We start from the raw sequence: 17925 nt of genomic DNA, 5'->3' as shown, positions 1-17925 counted from the left end.
GACGGCCGCGTGAGGCAGCAATCATCCAATTAATGAGCTCACCTTCCCCCCGCCTTTCCTTGATGCAAGTTTCTCGCAACGCCAGCGAGCTCGCCTGTGGCAAACCAACCGTTAACGCCCTGCGCCGCGGCACGGAGCAGCACATTAGCTCCAGCCACAGCCTCCGCGTGCTCTCGTTTTAACCTACAAAGAACTGTCCTCTCAGCCACCTTAGACAAACTGGACAAGCGCCCAATGACAGAAGACAAGATCCTTGGAACCTGGCCTACGCGAACATCAGCGCGATCCGCTATGAAGGCGCTGCTGCGATACTTGAAAGACACGGGACTTTCTGACAAATTGTGACAGTACACTGTGTGGCGCAGGACTGTACGGTGACACTGCGTAAGACTAGGAATGCCTTTGCGGGTTGCGTGACAGTGCCCACAGAAATAGTTCGTGTGTACGTGCGTGTGTGTGCTTAGATTTTTTTTCTTTTTCCTTTTTTTTATCCTTCTTTCTTTCTCACCTATTGCATCCCCTTTCCCTTCCCCCAGAACAGGGTAGCCAACCGGAGATAATCTCTGGTTAACCTCCCTGTCTTTCCTTTGCCTTTCTCTCTCTCTCTCTCTCTCTCTCTCTCCGCCGCGAATTACAACCGCTGTGTGAATCGCTGTTATATTCGCGGACAGCGTTCTGGTGGCAAGAGAAGCAACGGAGGTAAACCGCGGACAAGTAACAGCGCTCCCAAAATTGCCCCACAGTCTCACTCAAGTTTAAACAAACTTGAGTGAGACTGTGGGGCAATTGCGAAACGTAGATGATGATGATTATTATTATGATGATGATGATCTACAAAACATGGCGGCCATGACATGTTTCCGGCTCCATAGTCACTTTCGGCGCATGCAGCCAGCTAAAGCGCAGCCTTCGAGATCCGTTTCTGTTATTTAGAGGACACCATAAAAGAATGATATTCAACTATAAAAAAAAACAGTTCAATGATTAACGTGTCTACCCTTTATGTGGCATATACCGACCATTTACCTGTAGCTGGAAGGTATATTTGGTCGTCTCAGTCTAAGCTTCCCCACCAGAGATGTTGTCAAGAGGATATAATGCACTTGATGAAATAGATGGGAGGCAGTGGGGTGACAGAACCCTGATGGGTGGCTTGCAGCACTGTTCCAAGTTGGTGCCCTCGTTCTTCGAGTTTCAACCCATCGCCGGTGCTAGGGGGCACCCATTATGGACTAACGGGACGTTATGAAACCCACTGGAGATCGCGTCTACGGGCCTCGTGATGCTGGGTGAGGCGCCTCACGCAGCGCCACCTAGCGTCCATCGTCACTAGCGAAGGACGGTATACAGCGGCTTTGATGGATCACAACGCCTCCGTCTCGCGGTTGGAGGTATGTTCAGGGCCCGAGTTAGGTCCTAGTCATGTTAGGCGGCCACTAGCACTGGTTATGACTGCACGAACCCCCCTGCACAGTAAGGATACAAGTTAGAATTTTAGTTGGGCAGTAAGGTTTACTCATGAGACAAAGAGAAGAGACTAGGTGACTGACCTGCTTGACTTAACCAAGTCCAGTCACATGCAGCATGCAACTGCCACATGTATTCCACCAGCTGGTGGAATATAACGGAAATGCACGCTACGCGGCGCGCACGTTCCATCGCGTGTCAGTCAAATGGGACGATACAATGATAATGACGATGATTTATTTGCATCACCTTTCAAGCGGGGTAGTACATAGTCAAGCTTGATTGATTTGACAAGTGGCACGATACGATGGTGCTGGTGATGATTTATTGGCATAACCTCTGTAACGCGGAGTCACCTAGCCGGCTTGATTTAATCAGATACGTAATATTTTTTTTCAAGCATTCTTGCATACATCTCTAGAAACTTCTTGTTTTCAAACCTTCTTTACCGACCTTCTACCCCTACGTGGGTATCTGCTACGTGGCGTTCTATCTGGTGTAATAATTTGCAACTGCAATGCAAAATGTTCACGTATCGACACTACGCGGCGTGCATGTCACATTGCGTGTCTCCTCACGCGCAAGGACAGCGTTTATAGGGCGTTTTCCAGCTGCATGCTAGCAAGCGCGGGCGTAGCTCAGTGGTGGAGTAGTTTGACTCCCAAGAATAGGGCTCGGGTTAGATATCGGTGGGAAGTGGGGTTTTCTTTTTCTTTTTTCTCATTCCCGGCAATAGCTGCTACATACAAAGGACACCGGCGGCGGAATCGGGGGCGGACACCATCGCCAACCGAAACCGCTATTGGAATGCGCCCATATAGCAGCTTACGCTGTAGACGTATTTGGCCTGGCTTCAGGACGCGCATTTGCTTCGTGGCGTATACGTGTGGCTCGCTTATCGGCTCGAGTCACCTCGGAGTCTGTGCAGCTACTTTCGCTTTCGTCAACAAATTGTTGACGAAAGTTGCCAAATTGTCAAAAAATTCTTAAAAAGTGTTGAAAAGTTGTTGACAACTTGTTAAAAAGGTGTTAAGAACTTGTTGAAAAGTTGTTGAGAACTTGTTGAAAAGTTGACGAGAACTTGTTGGAAAATTGTTGACGAATTATTGACTCTCGTCAACAAATTTTCAAAAAGAAAGCCACATGAATACAAGCCAATCGTGTCACTACGCTCTAGCCTCCACAGGGAGAATAAACGTCACACACGCGTGCAGACGTATGCCGTATCGCAAGGCCGTCAGGAGCTGTGGAGGCGGCCGACGCTGGCAACGGCTCTTCCTACATGCGTGGTTGCCCAATGATTGCTCCTTAACTCTTTCGGTATTTCTATCATTTACAGGAAAAGGAGCACGTAAAGCAGCTCAAGCACTTTAGGCATCGTTCAGAATGTGATCGGCGCGTATTTGGCGAGAGATACACGATATGACGTTTTCCTTTTCGGTCACATGTTCTTATACGCTTATGAATTCTGTTGGTCCCCAAGCAAGGAATAAATTGCGGCTGCTTCTGCACGTTTCCGGCTCAGTCACCTCTGGAAGCCATGACGAGGAGGGGTAGTGAGTTAAACGGTGCGCATGTAATCGGCAGCACGCAATTGATGCGTGGCGTTCACCCGGATTTGTTTTCCAGGAAAAAATATAAACATCAGAAATACTTCGTCGCATTGAAAATGAAGCATAATGTATATACCGCTTAGTGCTGGATATTAAGTTCATTTCATCGCTTTATTCCTCCGCGTTTTGGCAGGTACGAAACCATCGCTAGTATAGCAAATTACGAAGATTCATTGTCTGCTTCGATGAACTCAAACAGAAAGCGCTGTCAATCTATCCTGGACTATTTTAGCAAAAACACGTGCGCAGGAGCTCCGCCACTTTATAGCTTTTCGCTTTCCTTCCACCAGAGCAGAAATTTATCCGTTACTGTATACTAGCGTGCATTCGCATTGGCGGAGTAAGCCTGTCACAGGTAGACAGACACTCATACGGACTTGGGAAGGCAATATACAACCTTCTTTTTGTTTTGTATATTGAAAACCAGGGGAGCGCTGAAGTCTATTTTTCTCTTTCTTTTTTTGCGCTACTTTCACTACACTTTCATTGCACTGTTTTCGAGCAAAGCCTAAACCCAAAGGGATTGTTGACAACTCCTATAGGCGGGTGTAACAGCGTGGTCTCGCGTTCGACAACATTTTCGAGAGCTACGGTACAGCCGTCGACTGAGTACATCTAGTCTGCAACCACAGCTGCTTGACAGGGGAATATGGTCAGGAAGAAGGTGCACTTTAAAGGAATTGGCCGTATACATTATTATGGTGATACAGGTATATATATACCTAATATGTAGTCTGCTGAACGCCACGACAACTTCTACGTAGTAGCAACTAAAATCCCTGTCGGCGGACGTGTCAGTAACACGAACGAGCCCTCACCGCTCCTATATCGAGGTACATCGAAAACAGCACGTATGTCAGCACGTGGCCAGCTTCTCACGAGGCAATCTAGGGTGCCGCAGTTTTCTTCGCATGCTCGTTTTCTCAATGTATCGAACCCGGGAGCTCGCCTCGCATGCATGTGTGGGAACTCAACCGCTGGAAAGCCAAGCGAGATGCGGAAGACGTGCCGAGCCGTCTGTGTGAACGCCGATCCTGCGCCATCGGCGATGTTCAGAGCTTCTTCCATCGCGTCCTCATCGACCTGTTCTCTGGACAGTCCATGTATCAAGTGAAAAAGCAAGGCCTGTCGCTTTGTTACCAGTCGTCCATGGGAAAGCTATCCCGGCCACATGCAGTTCTCTTGGGAAAGCAAAGCACCTCGTTGCGTCGTAACAGATCCGAACTAGTTTGACGACGGGAAAAAAAATGTATCACCCAGTTAAATAAGTAGGCAGCCCGAAATAAACGCCTCCCTCTCCCTCGGATCTTGTCGAGCGACTGTTTCTCAGCTCCATGTGGGCAGTCCCTGACATGTGCCGCCACGCCGTCTTTCCTTCTCTCTGTACGACGCTGACGGCCCGAAGCAACGTTCTCAGATATATCGACAGGCATATCGCTTGCGTAATCAGAGAGCAATAATTAACGGCAGTTCGAAGCCCCTTCGGTAGCGCCGCTCACTCCGACCAACCAAGAAAAAGTCGGTTGTCGCCGGAGGCCTTACAACGTACAAGACACCGCCGGAGCGAATCTGGATCACACGGCTGAGCTGCAGAGATGCGACCCCAGATATGACGACTAGCAAGGAAGGAACCGAAAATACTTGGCGTGCTAAGGACGCTCTCGGCGGCTGAGCCGTATCGTTGGCAATCTTTAGCACGAGGTCCTGGGTTCGATACGTATATATATGGTCGCGGGGGCCGGGGGTTTCGTTATGTGAACATTCTGTGAAATTTGTCGTTATGTATAGCCTTTATCAGGCCTAGCAGCCTTTTTCTCTTGCTACCGTTTCTGCATGTAATAGAAACAAATTAACTTCAAGCACTCATGTGGCAAGGTGCTGGGATGCTGGCAGAGCCGTGACGATGCAGTTGCATGGGAAACAAGATGCTGCCTCTCCAGTTCTTGATATTCTGTGGCGAAGCGACGCAATGTCATGGGCCAATGGTGGCTACGCGGGTGAGGCATATGCTGCTACGCGGCAGCACGTCGTGGGTTCGTATTGTGACGCAGGTCTATGAGATACGAATTCCACGACACGGTTATGCCCAGAAAGTACTGATCGATTCCTCTCGGTGTCGTGAAAGCTGCGCTGCCTCAAACAACTCACAATACGGACCAAAACGGTCGACTTCAAATTCTGACCATGCCCATCACAGCTCCACAAGATCGTCGCACGGCGCTTCCTTTTGTTTTCTTTCATTCTTCTTTGGAATTTCCTTTCTTTTTTCCCCCTCAATGCGGTATGTAATGTGTAAGTGCTTGATTTGCCGTTCGACCCGCTGAAACAACTGCAACTGGGGCAATCCTGCCAACGTATTCATGCTAAAAAGTGGCGCGCAAGCTCGATCACATGCACACGCGCGCACGCAATGCACGAGGGGGCACATTTTCCCGTCATGACTTCATTACAGCCATGCGCAGTTGAACATGGCCGTAGCCGACAGACCACATTTATCTCTCTGTCTCTCTCTCTCTCTCTCTCTCTCTCTGGAGGGTTTTCTTTATTTTTTTTATATTTACATTCTGCGCGCGTGCCATTTCACGAGTGACGTGAACTGGGAACTGCGAGCCCTGAACCACGCAGCAACAGGGAGTCGTGTACACGTGGAAGCCAATCATGTGACCTCTCAAGAGAGAGGGAGAGAGAGAAAAAATACAGCAGATAGATAAATACCCGCCATCGTGTGGCGAAGCGGCCTTTCGCTTTCACGTATACGACACACAGGGCGCACGGTGGCGGACGCAATCATGGACGGCGATTCTCTGCGTCTTCATGGAGGCTGGAGGGGGGGCCGAGGGGTCAGAATGTAACACCTTTCGCGTTAACTCGTCGCGATTATGCGTCGCGGGCCGTTTTGACTCCCGCTCTGTGTAATCCTCGTAATCGATTCCGAGCCACGATGATTGGGCCGTAATTGGGCCCGCGCGCTCGTAACACACATTCATTCTCAGCGCGAAGTACAGATGTGTGCCGCTCGGAAGGATAAATCCCGGCGGCTCAATTTCGCCCATCGTCGCGGGCACGATCTCTCCTCCGCGCGAGCCATTACAACCGTCTCAAAGAGCTACATCTTGCATCACGAAGGAAGGCGAGACCGGAAAGGTTGTTATTCGCTCGTACCACGAGGCGTGGAAGCCTGCGCGTTCGTTGCGATGCCGGTGTTACACAGAGATGAGCCGCTCAGAGTCTCAGGATATTTTGTTTCGGAGACCGCGTAACGAGTCCGTAAACCAGCAGCGCCAACGCCGAAAGCCGCGTTCGTAATTTTGTATGCACACGGCAACCAGGTGCTGTAAACGTTCGTAATCGCGTTATACACTGCGTCCGCGACCAGTTACGCGCGCGAGCCCAGTGGTTACCGCTCCAATCAACGCACAGGTGATAACTGCCCCAAAGGCTTTACTCGTAGAGTCCACACGTTGCATGCGTGCGGCATAACGGCGAGCTGTGCGCGCGTAATTGCATCGATGTATCAGTGGCTTGTTAGTTACACGCGAGCCTGCAGCAGTTACAGCGCTGAATTAATACACTAGATAGAAGCGGACGCACCTGCCTCCTCGGCAAATTTATTAGCGCTGCCCTGTGAGAGACTGCCGCGTCGAACGCCCCGGACGGGCTGTTATTACTTTGCATAGCGGTGTGCGCTGCGCCGCAATTACGGTTAATTTTGAAACAAAGCGAAAGCTTTTCGACGTTTCCGAGTCGGTGCACGTGCGCGATTGATGCGAGGCGACCGTTGCGCGGATGACAACAGCTTCCGCGGTGTTGAGCAACCGCATCGACCTTTCAGCACGGCGATGCCGACTGCGATTTGCGCACATCGTCGTGGTTAACACATTGATCTGCTCGCGCGCACCAATTTCAAGCGCGGATGGCTCCTTTCCTTTCTTTTCTTCTTTTCCACAACAGATGAAAAATCAGCGGTGTCAACCCCATTTCAAAAACCTCGTGCCTCTCGATACATGCTTCTGTCGATATCTCTGACGTCACGGGGATCTCGTGCGAGAGCATCAAGATACAATGTCACCTCCCTCGTCGTTTCTACGTCATTATTGCATAACCAAGCCTCCCCTATAGTGGACATTACTGAAGTGATTCTTAGTGTAGAACTATAATTTATAGATATAGTTTTCCTCACCAACTTTCCAGCATCCATTCAATCACAGTGCGTGCACGTGATGCAATGACCGATGCGAGCTTGGGTATCTTCTTTGCAACGACGCACAGCTACACTGCGGGTGGTCGTCTGTAGCAAAATAATCTCATCTTCCCGATTACTGCTGCGTCCAGTTGACGGAAATATGGCGTCGCATTATATCGAGCAGTAAAGCACGCGTAACACCTCGGACAATCAACAAACACTGCGGCCAGTCGTCAGTAAACCGGGGGGACATGGCTGGCCGCTAACGAGCTAGCCGCCAGGAAGAATTCCTCCCGAACTAGGCAAAATAAAGATGAAATAAAATAAAACGAAAAGGCTAAGCACGTACACGATCAAAATGGCGCAGTGTGAGCTCCTCCCTTCCTCAGAAAGAAACCACGCGAAGAGGCATGGCAGGCCACTGCCTCCTTGATCAAGGCAAGCCGAGCCGACAAAAGACAAGAGAGAAAAAGAAAAAAGGCGAAATGTATAAAACAGACGGACAACGCAGCGAGAACAGACGATCCAAGACAAGGCAAAGAAGGACGGCAGCAGACGACCAGGAAAAGGCGACGAGAAGAGCAAAAAAAGAAAAGAATAAAGGGTGGCTTCGCGAAGTGTACGCGGTGCCCCGTAGCGGATGAAAAATGGGAGTCGAACCTCCTTCCTGAAGAGGCAGCGCGGCGGCGGGGCAGATCAGATTACGTTTCGCGGGTCCGGCGCGTGTTGTGGTGGCTGGCCACGCCGAGGCCGATTCTTCTTCCTATGCCCGACCGCGCGCGCCGGTGCCGGTCCCCTCGTGGCCCACACCGAGCAAAAAGCCAGAGGGGGGCATTCATTCATTAACCGCGCTGCGAAGCCCCCTTGCAGACCGCTGGAACCGGCCCTCCGCAACCTTTCCCTAGAATCACCCTCCCCCCCTTCCTCCGCGTCCCTCCACCTGTGTGCAGCGATCTTTTCTCATCTCCGGGAGATCGAAGTGGACCTGGCCGAAAGCGATCGCCGTATAAATCGTCGCTTCTTCGGCGTCTTCGGGAGAAAGGTGCTATCGCATGTCCGATGCTCACCGAGCCGTGCTCGAACAGGGTGTGCTCGTTGCCAGAGTGCGCCCGAATGTTTAGACCCCCTTCGCGCGCGTTGAGGAGATTGCATTAAATGAGACGTAGCTTACTTTAGTGTTGCTTGTTTTCGAATATATTGTTGCTTAACACGCGATTCTTGTTCTTTTTGAAGTAACCGTTATGTAATATTTCTGCAGTGATTGGACTACCGCAGCTGTATCTACTTTGAAAATGATTTATGCACACTACACTGACTACACAAGCATTTCGATTTATATTTACTATACTGCTTATATTCACTGCTACCTACTGTTCTTGCTTCGTTTAAATGACCAATTCGAGGTGCTGTAAAGATTGCATGCCCCCAAGAATGTAAAGATATGTATGTATTTTTCCCTTCTGAGGGGATAATAATAATAATATTTGGGGTTTTACGTCCCAAAACCACTTTCTGATTATGAGGCACGCCGTAGTGGAGGACTCCGGAAATTTTGACCACCTGGGGTTCTTTAACGTGCACCTAAATCTAAGCACACGGGTGTTTTCGCATTTCGCCCCCATCGAAATGCGGCCGCCGTGGCCGGGATTCGATCCCGCGACCTCGTGCTCAGCAGCCCAACACCATAGCCCTTCTGAGGGGAAGCTAGAAAAGTAATTTAGGGCTTTCTTCCCCATCGTTGTCTGGATGGAAAATAAAGTCATAATGTTTTTCCTCACTCTCTGTAATAATAGACGGGTTCATGTGTAGCTAGAGACCAACCATGCAGAACGTTGGAGCTGAAAAAACCCTTCTCCGTTTTGATACAACGACTTCGACGGCATGACGAAGGTAAAGAAGGAATTGACTGCCTAAGACACGCTGCATGGCATGTCACTCATGTTCGCATATATGTTTAAATCCAAATGCGATGACTCCTTTGATTGACGAAGCTATCCTTCCGTTTTGGCAAGGACAGCAGAGTGGAAAGCTGTCCTACATTACACCCGTCGATAAACCCGGGCTTGGCAACGTTTGATCTTTTCGGTTCTTCAGCATAAAAAAAAGAAAACCAGACGTGATCGATTTTATCGTCGCTTGCAATCCTAATTGAGTTTAGTTTTCATCACCGGACGGCATCTCGCTAACTCGGAAGGAGCGTATGCTTTTGGCGAGTCTCGGGCTACAAACGAACGTGGCAACCGCAAGACGGCGCCCCAGGCGTACGTCGGACGAGGAAGGCGAACTGCGCCGCGCTGACGGCTACACACGGGGCGAACGAGATTAATGGCCCGCGCGCTGATGAAGTGGGCGAGTTCGCAGCTGCCGAAAACACGGCGACGTTCGTACGGCCATGGGGTTATGGGCGGCGAGTATGGACACACGCTTGCGCGCAAATCTGATGAACACATTCATCAGGGTGGGGACGCGAAGCGGCCGCCTCCGGGTGCTCTCTGTTTTGCGTTCGGTTTGCATAACGCGCCCGATATTGTATTTCAATTTCGCTTCAGTCATACGCGTATACGACATGCCCGCAAGATGTGACAAGAGGAGAAAAAAGCGCTGCATGCAATCTGACAAAGGTTAATATCCTGGGTGTAGTTCAGCGGGGTCAATATCCTGGGTACGGTTTATGGGGGGCAGTGGAGGCTGTTAAACGCAATCTATCCAAATCGAACGGAACATCCCGATCACGAGAACGCGACACAGTGCGAGTTAGACTGATCTATGGCCACGTTATGCGTATGTGCGAACACTTTCACTTTCACGAGCTCGAGGTAAAGAACAAAAAAGCTCGAGATTATAGGGGCGGAGTCGAAAGGTAGGGGTTTCCGAGAAACCAAACGTCGTCACGTTGCTTTGCTGCTTTTTCCCGCCGTCGATCTCATTTTTTTCTCTGCTCGGCTGACTTTGCTGCGTGCTCCAGCATGGCGTCCCCAATACGGCCTGTCCGTCAGCGAGCTTTGACGATCGAGAACCCTCGCAGACGCAACACGTCTGTCGGGTTGCCGGATCCGGAGAAGGGAGGCCGTGCTTGCGAGGGTGTCTCGCAGGGGCCTTTCGGAGCCACAGGCGCCGTATGTAGGCCACGTCTTCTGGTCCCTGCCGCCGCACGGAGCATGCAGCTAGTCTCACGCGAATGCCTCGGGCGACGGATGATAGCACGTGGAGCCGGCTTACGAGACATCGAGCCAGCCGGAAACCTTCCGGCTGTCGGAACACTGGAGAAGGTGGTGAGCCCTCTTCCGGTGCCGGAAAGCGGCAATCAATGGATGGACGGTGCTGGACGTGGCCGTCTATACACGCAGCGATTCTCTGGTGCTCGAGAACATTTGGTTTTCGAAGAGAAAGCTTTAAGGTAATGGACAGCTGTTTAACGAAATGTTAAGAAATTGGAAGACAGCAGTATATGAATGTGACAGGAAATGCGGATTGATGATATTCTGTCATTGAGATAGTTAGAAGTAGAAATAGTGTATGGCAGCTGGCGAGGAGATACCACGTGGCAGACCATAGTTTAGAAGTGCAAGAGCCGAAAAAAGAAAAACACAATCGAGAATGGCAGAGAAAAAAATAGGCGGTATGATGACAAAAGACACACACAGTTTGCAGGCATAAGGTGCAGTCTGTTAGGGCAGCAGAGGCTCCATTGGAGATCGCTGTGCCATCGTCCTGCAGTGGACATAAATGGAATGATAACGACAGCGATTCATTGGAAGAATTCTGAAGCGCGACCATTTAGAAACTTGCCGACGCACATAGCGAAGAAGCCTCAACTGGTGAGTCGACATGAAGACTACATTTGCAAGCGTTGAGCTCTGCCATTGTTGGTGCGACACCTATTCCATTGTTTAGCGCAGACTGCTACTTGAGAAAAGACTTATAGAAGACGAAAGAAGTGCCTGTGTTTGCCTCGTCTTCTGTTCGTTTTTTTTTTCACTGGTTTCTGGGCTGAACACTAGAATAGATCCCCTCTGATTACTCTTGTGCTCCTGTACGCGCGTCGTCTCACGAAGCTCCGTGTTCCTTCGCAGAGTGGTCGACTAAACTAGAGAGACGCAAGCGCATGGGGAATTGACTGCGCCGTTTAGTGTATATAATCAATGACAGCTAGACACCGGAAAGTCAAACCTGACCACGTGGAGCTCACATGACACTTCGCCAAATAGTGTGATTATTCCAGCTGAGTGCTATATATGGAAGCTTTGGCGAGTGTATCGATGCGAAGAGGCGATTCCCTCAGGGCGGAGACTAGCCACGTTAGAACAAAACTGGCCACTTATAGCAGGTCCGCAGGCAATGAATGTCCGCGGTATGTAGCAGCCAGTTCAGTACACGACACCCGCTGGCAACCAGCCTTGTTAAATTCCGGACGTTCTCGGAGGAAAATTCATCCCGTAAGTGTATTGCGAATCCCGGCGGCTCTAGTAACAGGGCTATAGCAGAAGGTGCATGTGCAGCAGAAGACGCATGCGAGCCAGAAGTCGCATGCACGACCGAAGGCACGTCTATACATAAGAAGATCTATGGGATGCAGAACACACTTGAAAGCACACGCGAACAGCCCCGTGTTAATATGAAGACACGTGTACAACAGCAGGGGACACATCCATGTGTAGCAGAAGAGCCACGCATGTACATCGTAAAACCAGAAGTACACATAACACAACGCAGCGTCCGATACGGTGTGCGACGCGTCTAAAAGGCATCTCAGAGCCTGCCAGCAGCGCGGACGTTGTTGCTTGCTGGTATACGACGCAGCAGTCCTTACGCCCGAACGGGCGCCGAATCGACCTATGCGCCAGCTTCAGAGCAAACCGTCTACACTGACGACCACGTCCAGACGCATTGAGTTCCGCAGTACGCGGCTTCGAAGTCCAGCCTCAACCCCCTCTGGCAGCGCGCCCTCATATCGGGACTCGCTGGAATCAAGAACGCAAAAAGGGAAAAAAAAATCCTGGCCGCGCGTACGTATATGTATACGGATGTCCGCGGCCGCGTACACCGCAGGGCCGGCCTGCGGCGGCAGCCTTCAGCCGCCCGTGGCACGCACGCCGGCATCCCGCCGCGGCCACGCACGCACACAGCGGTGTTGGCCCTCGGCGGTGTTGGCCGAAGCGTGATCGGCTGGCGCGCCGCGCCGTCCGTCGAAGGCGGTTCGCGCCGTTGCATGCGCACGCGTCCGTCCGTGAATTCTCCTGTCTCGGAACCAGCGACCGACGTCAGGGGCGTGTTTGGAAGCTCTCCAGGCAGCAGCCTGGCCGAGGGCCCGGCGCTCTCCGGTTTTTAGCTCGTTTCCTTTCGTTCTTATATACTTTGGCGTTTCTCTCTCTCTCTTCTTCGTTCGCCGCGTTCTTGATCCGCCGACGAGCCTTGCGCTTGCACTCCTGTTGTCTGCCAGGCGGATACGCAAGAACTGCAACGTCAAGAGGGCCGCCGATCGGACCGTGCAACCTGCCAATGGACAGGACGAAATAAAGAAAGCGAGAGAGGAAAAGCAAAAGAACGAACGTGACGAGAGGAAAGCCAAGAAGATGGACAACCAAAGCAGACTCCTCCGCTTGGGGACCTGTAGAGCGGAACGGCGCCGCTGCCGCCGCAAGAGGGCGTCGCATTCGAGATGTCGGGACGAGATGCTGGCTCACTTGGCCGAACCAGCCACGCCAAGGGACGCAGGATATATTTGCTTGTTTTTATATCTTTTTATTGGGACACAGCAAATATATGGACACTCCAGGCGCATATCTGCCGTCGGCGTCGCCGTAACGTTCTGCATAAAGTCCAAAGGCGACAACACGGTCGCCGCGCGCACTGCGCTATGTGTGCGAGTGAAAGCTTGCGAGGGGGAACCCGACGATGGCGGCTCAATCTCGCCCGCTCGAAAGGGAGGAAAGCGTGGAGGAAAGCGAGGAGAAAGCGCGCCGTCTTCCGTCGCGCGCTCGGCGAGGCACCCAATGCTGCGAGGCACCGGGTAGGAGAGGAGGGAGGGGGGCGGCGTTCTACTCCGGTTACAACTGCGTACGTGGCTGCTGCGCGTGGTCGCGCGGCCGTATCTTGAGAGCGATCTGCGTTGGTCGTTGAGCCCAAGTGCACCGACGGCTCATAGCTTTGTGCATGCTGTGTGTGATCTGCACTTAGTTTGCGTTGAAGCTATAGACAGCACGAAGGTCACTTCGCTCGCTGCTGCGGTCGCGCTTCCTAAAGCCAGCGTTTTGAGAGCGAATGTCTGCGGTCATCGAGTGTGATGTGTTCATAATTGCTGCGCGTGCTGACACCATGCTTGTTAGTTTACTATCCTTACTTTGTATGGATGTCTGTTAAATTGCTATCGCAATCGTTGCTTCGCCTTCTGGGCGAAACTCGGGACGTTTTCTCTGAAGACGAAAAAATTAAATACACGGATGAGCCTGTTACTTGGTTTCAGCGAAGCTGACTCATACCGAAACTATGCGCCCCTGTAGTAGACGCTCCGTGAGGGTGATACACATGCTCTTGCGTTGAGTCACGCCAGAAACTTTGCCACTGGTGTTTTCTTTTTTTTTAGACTCTCGCACATTGAAATAAAGGCGTTGTTGGCAAAGTAGTAGTATCTTTGACTACCGGTATATTTCCTGCAATCTCGAAATTAAAAGAGCCATTAAATCTAGGGTGTGACGAAACTCGTCTGGTCGTTGATTATCACCACTTATTTTAGTTATATCGAACACCGACGACAGAAATAAGAGTTTAATATAAAACAAAAAAAAATACGTTCCGGCTCCCGTGCCGCAGCCTCATTGTTCACAAATAGACTGTGAACAAAGCTATTGAGAGCCTCCTTCATGAAATCCGGAACTTGACTTGTTTCTTTTATGCTTTTATTTCTGTTGTCGACGTCCATTATTGCACAATCGTGTCGAAAGTACCAATGTGCTCAGGTGACTTTTGTAAGAAGGAAATATTTTAGCGGAACAAGAAATGAGAGTGATTTACTGAAGCGCAATAGAACAATTCGTACACTACGTCCACTCTCATAAGGGCCCGAGGAGACGTGAGGATTACGTAAAACGAGGCCGGAGCTAAAGACCGCAGACGGGATGACCTCGCAGTGTCGTTCACGCCGCGAGCGTACTACGTAATCGCCGCATCCTCTCCCCAGCCCGACGGTAGCCACGGGGCCCTTCCGGCCCAGCCCGACTCACAGCGCTTCTGTACACCTAGAGGCGCGTCACCCAGAAAACCCAGCAGGACCACTTGGCGAAGTCTAATTCTGGCCGCCAAAACAGAACGCCCTCTTTTATCGCAGCGTTATCGGCGTCAACATCGCGGCTCAAAAAAGAAGAAGCAAAAAAAAGAGAAGATTGTCTCCCAGGACACGCAGGCTGCGCAGCACCGTGGTACGTAATGCAGGGAGCCAAGAAAGAAGGCAACAGAAACAAGAAGGAAACAAATACGAAACGGAACAAAAGATCGCCGACGCGGCCACCGGCCGACGGAGCAAGGTACGGGCGAGCGACAAAACACACGGCCGGTACCACATTAGGCGGGAAGTCTTTTCCGCTCTGGTTGCAGAAAAAACGCCGCCGAAGGCGTCGGAGCACGGAACGGGCTGTCGACGGACAACGCCGCAACGGACGACTGTACGAGAGAGAGAGAGAGAGAGAGCCCAGCGGGCACGGCGGCAAAGGAGGCACGCTACCCAGAAACAAGGCCCATTACTCAGTCTCGGAAGAAGAAAAAGAGAACTCGCCGACGGCACTTCTGTATGCCTACACCACCACCCTCACCTAAGTCTTCTGGCTACCTCGCGCCACCGCCAGGCTTTACCTAAACCGTGCACGCGTAGCTACGCGGTTCTCTCTCTCTCTCTCCTCTTTCTAACAATCGCCCAAAACGCGCCGAAAAGAGAGAAACGTCGACGGGTCCGAGACAAAGCGGGCGCAGCGAAACCATTCGCTTTCATCGTTGCTGCAGCCAGAAAACTCGGAAGGGAAGGCTCATCTTTCTCCCGGCCTCCAACTGTCCTAAGGTGGCCCGGGCACGCGCGCGGCCGGGGCAGTCAAGTATCATCGCCATCGTCATCACCATCATCATTACCCGCGTCGTGAGCGCATTGCCGAGACGACGACGGGGCGCCGAAGGAGGTCCCCCGCTAAACCCACTTTTTGTGGGGCCGTATTTATACGCCGCTGCAGCAGGGGAGCGGAGGCGCGGTGCGGGTTCAAAGGGTTCGGCAGCCAAGTTTACAACCTCCGGATCGTTTTTTTTTTCTTTTTTCCCTTTTTCTTTCGTTTTCCTTCCTTTCTCCTTTTTTCCGGTTTACGTTTCTGCGTAGTTGTGCCCGCTTCAAGGCCACCATAGACGCCGACAGCTCCGCCAGCAAATCGGAAAGATTTGTGCAGCGCTGTATCTACAGTGCCACATTATTTCTTGCCGTTTTATTCTTTCGTGCCTTATGTACTGCTCCTTTCTTTATCTAAACGAATATTTCGGATACGTCGGAGTCTTCCTATATGACGGATGGCTAGCTCCCTTCCTTCTCGTCACCGCCACGTCGTCCACGAGACAGTACGGGTGCTCAACCTTCTTTAATAAGGAAATGCTGGTTCGAAAGCCGCCAACTTGGCTTCTTTTAACGTACACGATACCCGACATAAGTAGTAACGGCATCGTGTAATAAAAACGAGAAGGAGTCTACAAATGAACCGTCAGGAGAGCTTCACGCTGTACAGTACTAGTAGACGCCGAAACGCCCTTAAATGGGACAATGGACCACAGTCTTACAGCCTTTCCGTATGGCTATATACATGGCCTACAGAGGGCGCACACAGCCATACCGTGTAATCGCCATAGACTTTACACATATTTATGACTTAGCAGTTTGCCGTAGACAATCTATTATAGATAACGAGCAGACTAAAGAATCGCTATGCAACGACTTCTAGTGCTGATGGCGGGGAGTACTCGCGTGACGTAACATACGCCATTTTCTTTCCTGTTCATAGCTTCCATTGCGGTTCTGAATATAAGTGGATCGAGATAAAGTGCAGTTTTGCTCCGTGCTGGCTGTACAACGATATGGCAGTATTCATGACGTCACTACATATTACCATAGACCATCTACCCGCCGTGGTTGCTCAGTGGCGATGGTGTTGGGCTGCTGAACACGAGGTCGCGGGATCGAATCCCGGCCACGGCGGCCGCATTTCGATGGAGGCGAAATGCGAAAACACCCTTGTACTTATATTTAGGTGCACGTTAAAGAACCCCAGGTGGTCGAAATTTCCGGAGTCCTCCACTACGGCGTGCCTCATAATCAGAAAGTGGTTTCGGCACGTAAAACCCCATAAAAAAGAAACCATCTACAGACCAGAAACCGACTAAACGAAGTGCATGCAGGCAGACTTGCTTGTCTACATAGGTCTATACATATTTTACAGCTCATATCTATATATATATATATATATATATATATATATATATATATATATATATATATATATATATATATATATATATATATATATAGCAGTCTACATCGGAAGTCTTGCAGATTGTCTAAAACCAATCAACTACACCGTATGAGGCAGGGACTGCCACTGCAGAACCTTCTTTCGCAGCCCTCCTTGGCCGGTACGCAGCAGAGCCCTGTTGGGAACTGCACGCGTGCCCAAAGTATATAGCACAGGAAACGTGGGCGCAGACTGACCTGCGTCTGCGTGAGTCCCAGGGAGGCGGCGAGCTCGGCGCGCTCGGGCAGGGCGAGGTACTGGGTCCGCTGGAACCTCCTGTTGAGCTGCTGAAGCTGGAGGCTAGAGTAGATGGTGCGGGGCTTGCGCATCTTCTTTCCCTTGCCGTTCACCCTCAGCGTATCTTCCAGCTGGGACTTGTCTGCGCAGACCACACAACACCGGGGGCTCAGAGACGCGCATGCTGTCGCCGTTGCGTTAACACACACACGCAGAGACGCGAGTGTTTATACCTTGAAATCGCTAAAGAAAAAGAAAACATTCTGTGTTTACCGCTGCTCTGTTCTTGCACGAATTTTGCAGCAAGATCGAATTTCTAGTCCGAACCATTCTGTATATAAGATGTGCCACTGTCACTTGCCTAGTTTGCCAAGAAAAAAAAAAAGAATTCGAACTTCCCTTCTCGCCTCTTGCAGTGAGCGATGCTTAGTACGGTAAAAAGAAGGCGTTCGTGATTGGTTACCTATAATCGCTCGAGGGTTCATTCGAGAGGCGCGGGAGAAGGCAAATTCGCAGTTCTTTTCTTGACAAACCACTTTTACTAGATGTCAATTGCCAATGCAGTAATGAACGTCTTCTTAAACACACACAATCGTGTCAAGGGAAAACAGGGCGAAGTCGGGAGATGGAAATTCAAGAGGATGAGCAAAACGAAACTTTCAAGGCTACGTAGTCGCCTTGAAAGAGACAAGTCCGCTTGTCGAAACGTTGGCTCCCGCTTTCACCTTGTTCTCGTTTTGCACAACCGAGTCAAGTATTATACTGAATGATTCAAACTACAAAATGTGACCATAGTGCAAAATGTGAGCAAAAATAGAGCAAAGTAAGCGCAATATCTTTTTTATGTAAATTTAATGGGGAAAATGGACGTCCCTTTACTGATACAGATCACTTA

The 17925-nt window shown here is 50.7% G+C and overlaps 1 protein-coding gene across 1 annotated transcript in view; it reads right to left on the bottom strand.

Annotated features, from left to right (window-relative positions):
- Positions 1–17925, bottom strand: part of LOC135920399 (homeotic protein distal-less-like) — a 104404-nt gene that overhangs the window by 54985 nt on the left and 31494 nt on the right. Inside the window, exon 2 of the mRNA XM_065454658.2 lies at positions 16991–17172. Coding sequence (XP_065310730.1) covers positions 16991–17172 — 182 coding nt within the window. The remainder of the gene's footprint in view (positions 1–16990; positions 17173–17925) is intronic.

Source organism: Dermacentor albipictus, chromosome 10 (genome assembly GCF_038994185.2).
Source record: "Dermacentor albipictus isolate Rhodes 1998 colony chromosome 10, USDA_Dalb.pri_finalv2, whole genome shotgun sequence".
Lineage (NCBI taxonomy): Eukaryota > Metazoa > Arthropoda > Arachnida > Ixodida > Ixodidae > Dermacentor > Dermacentor albipictus.
This window is presented reverse-complemented; position numbering and strand designations above follow the sequence as displayed.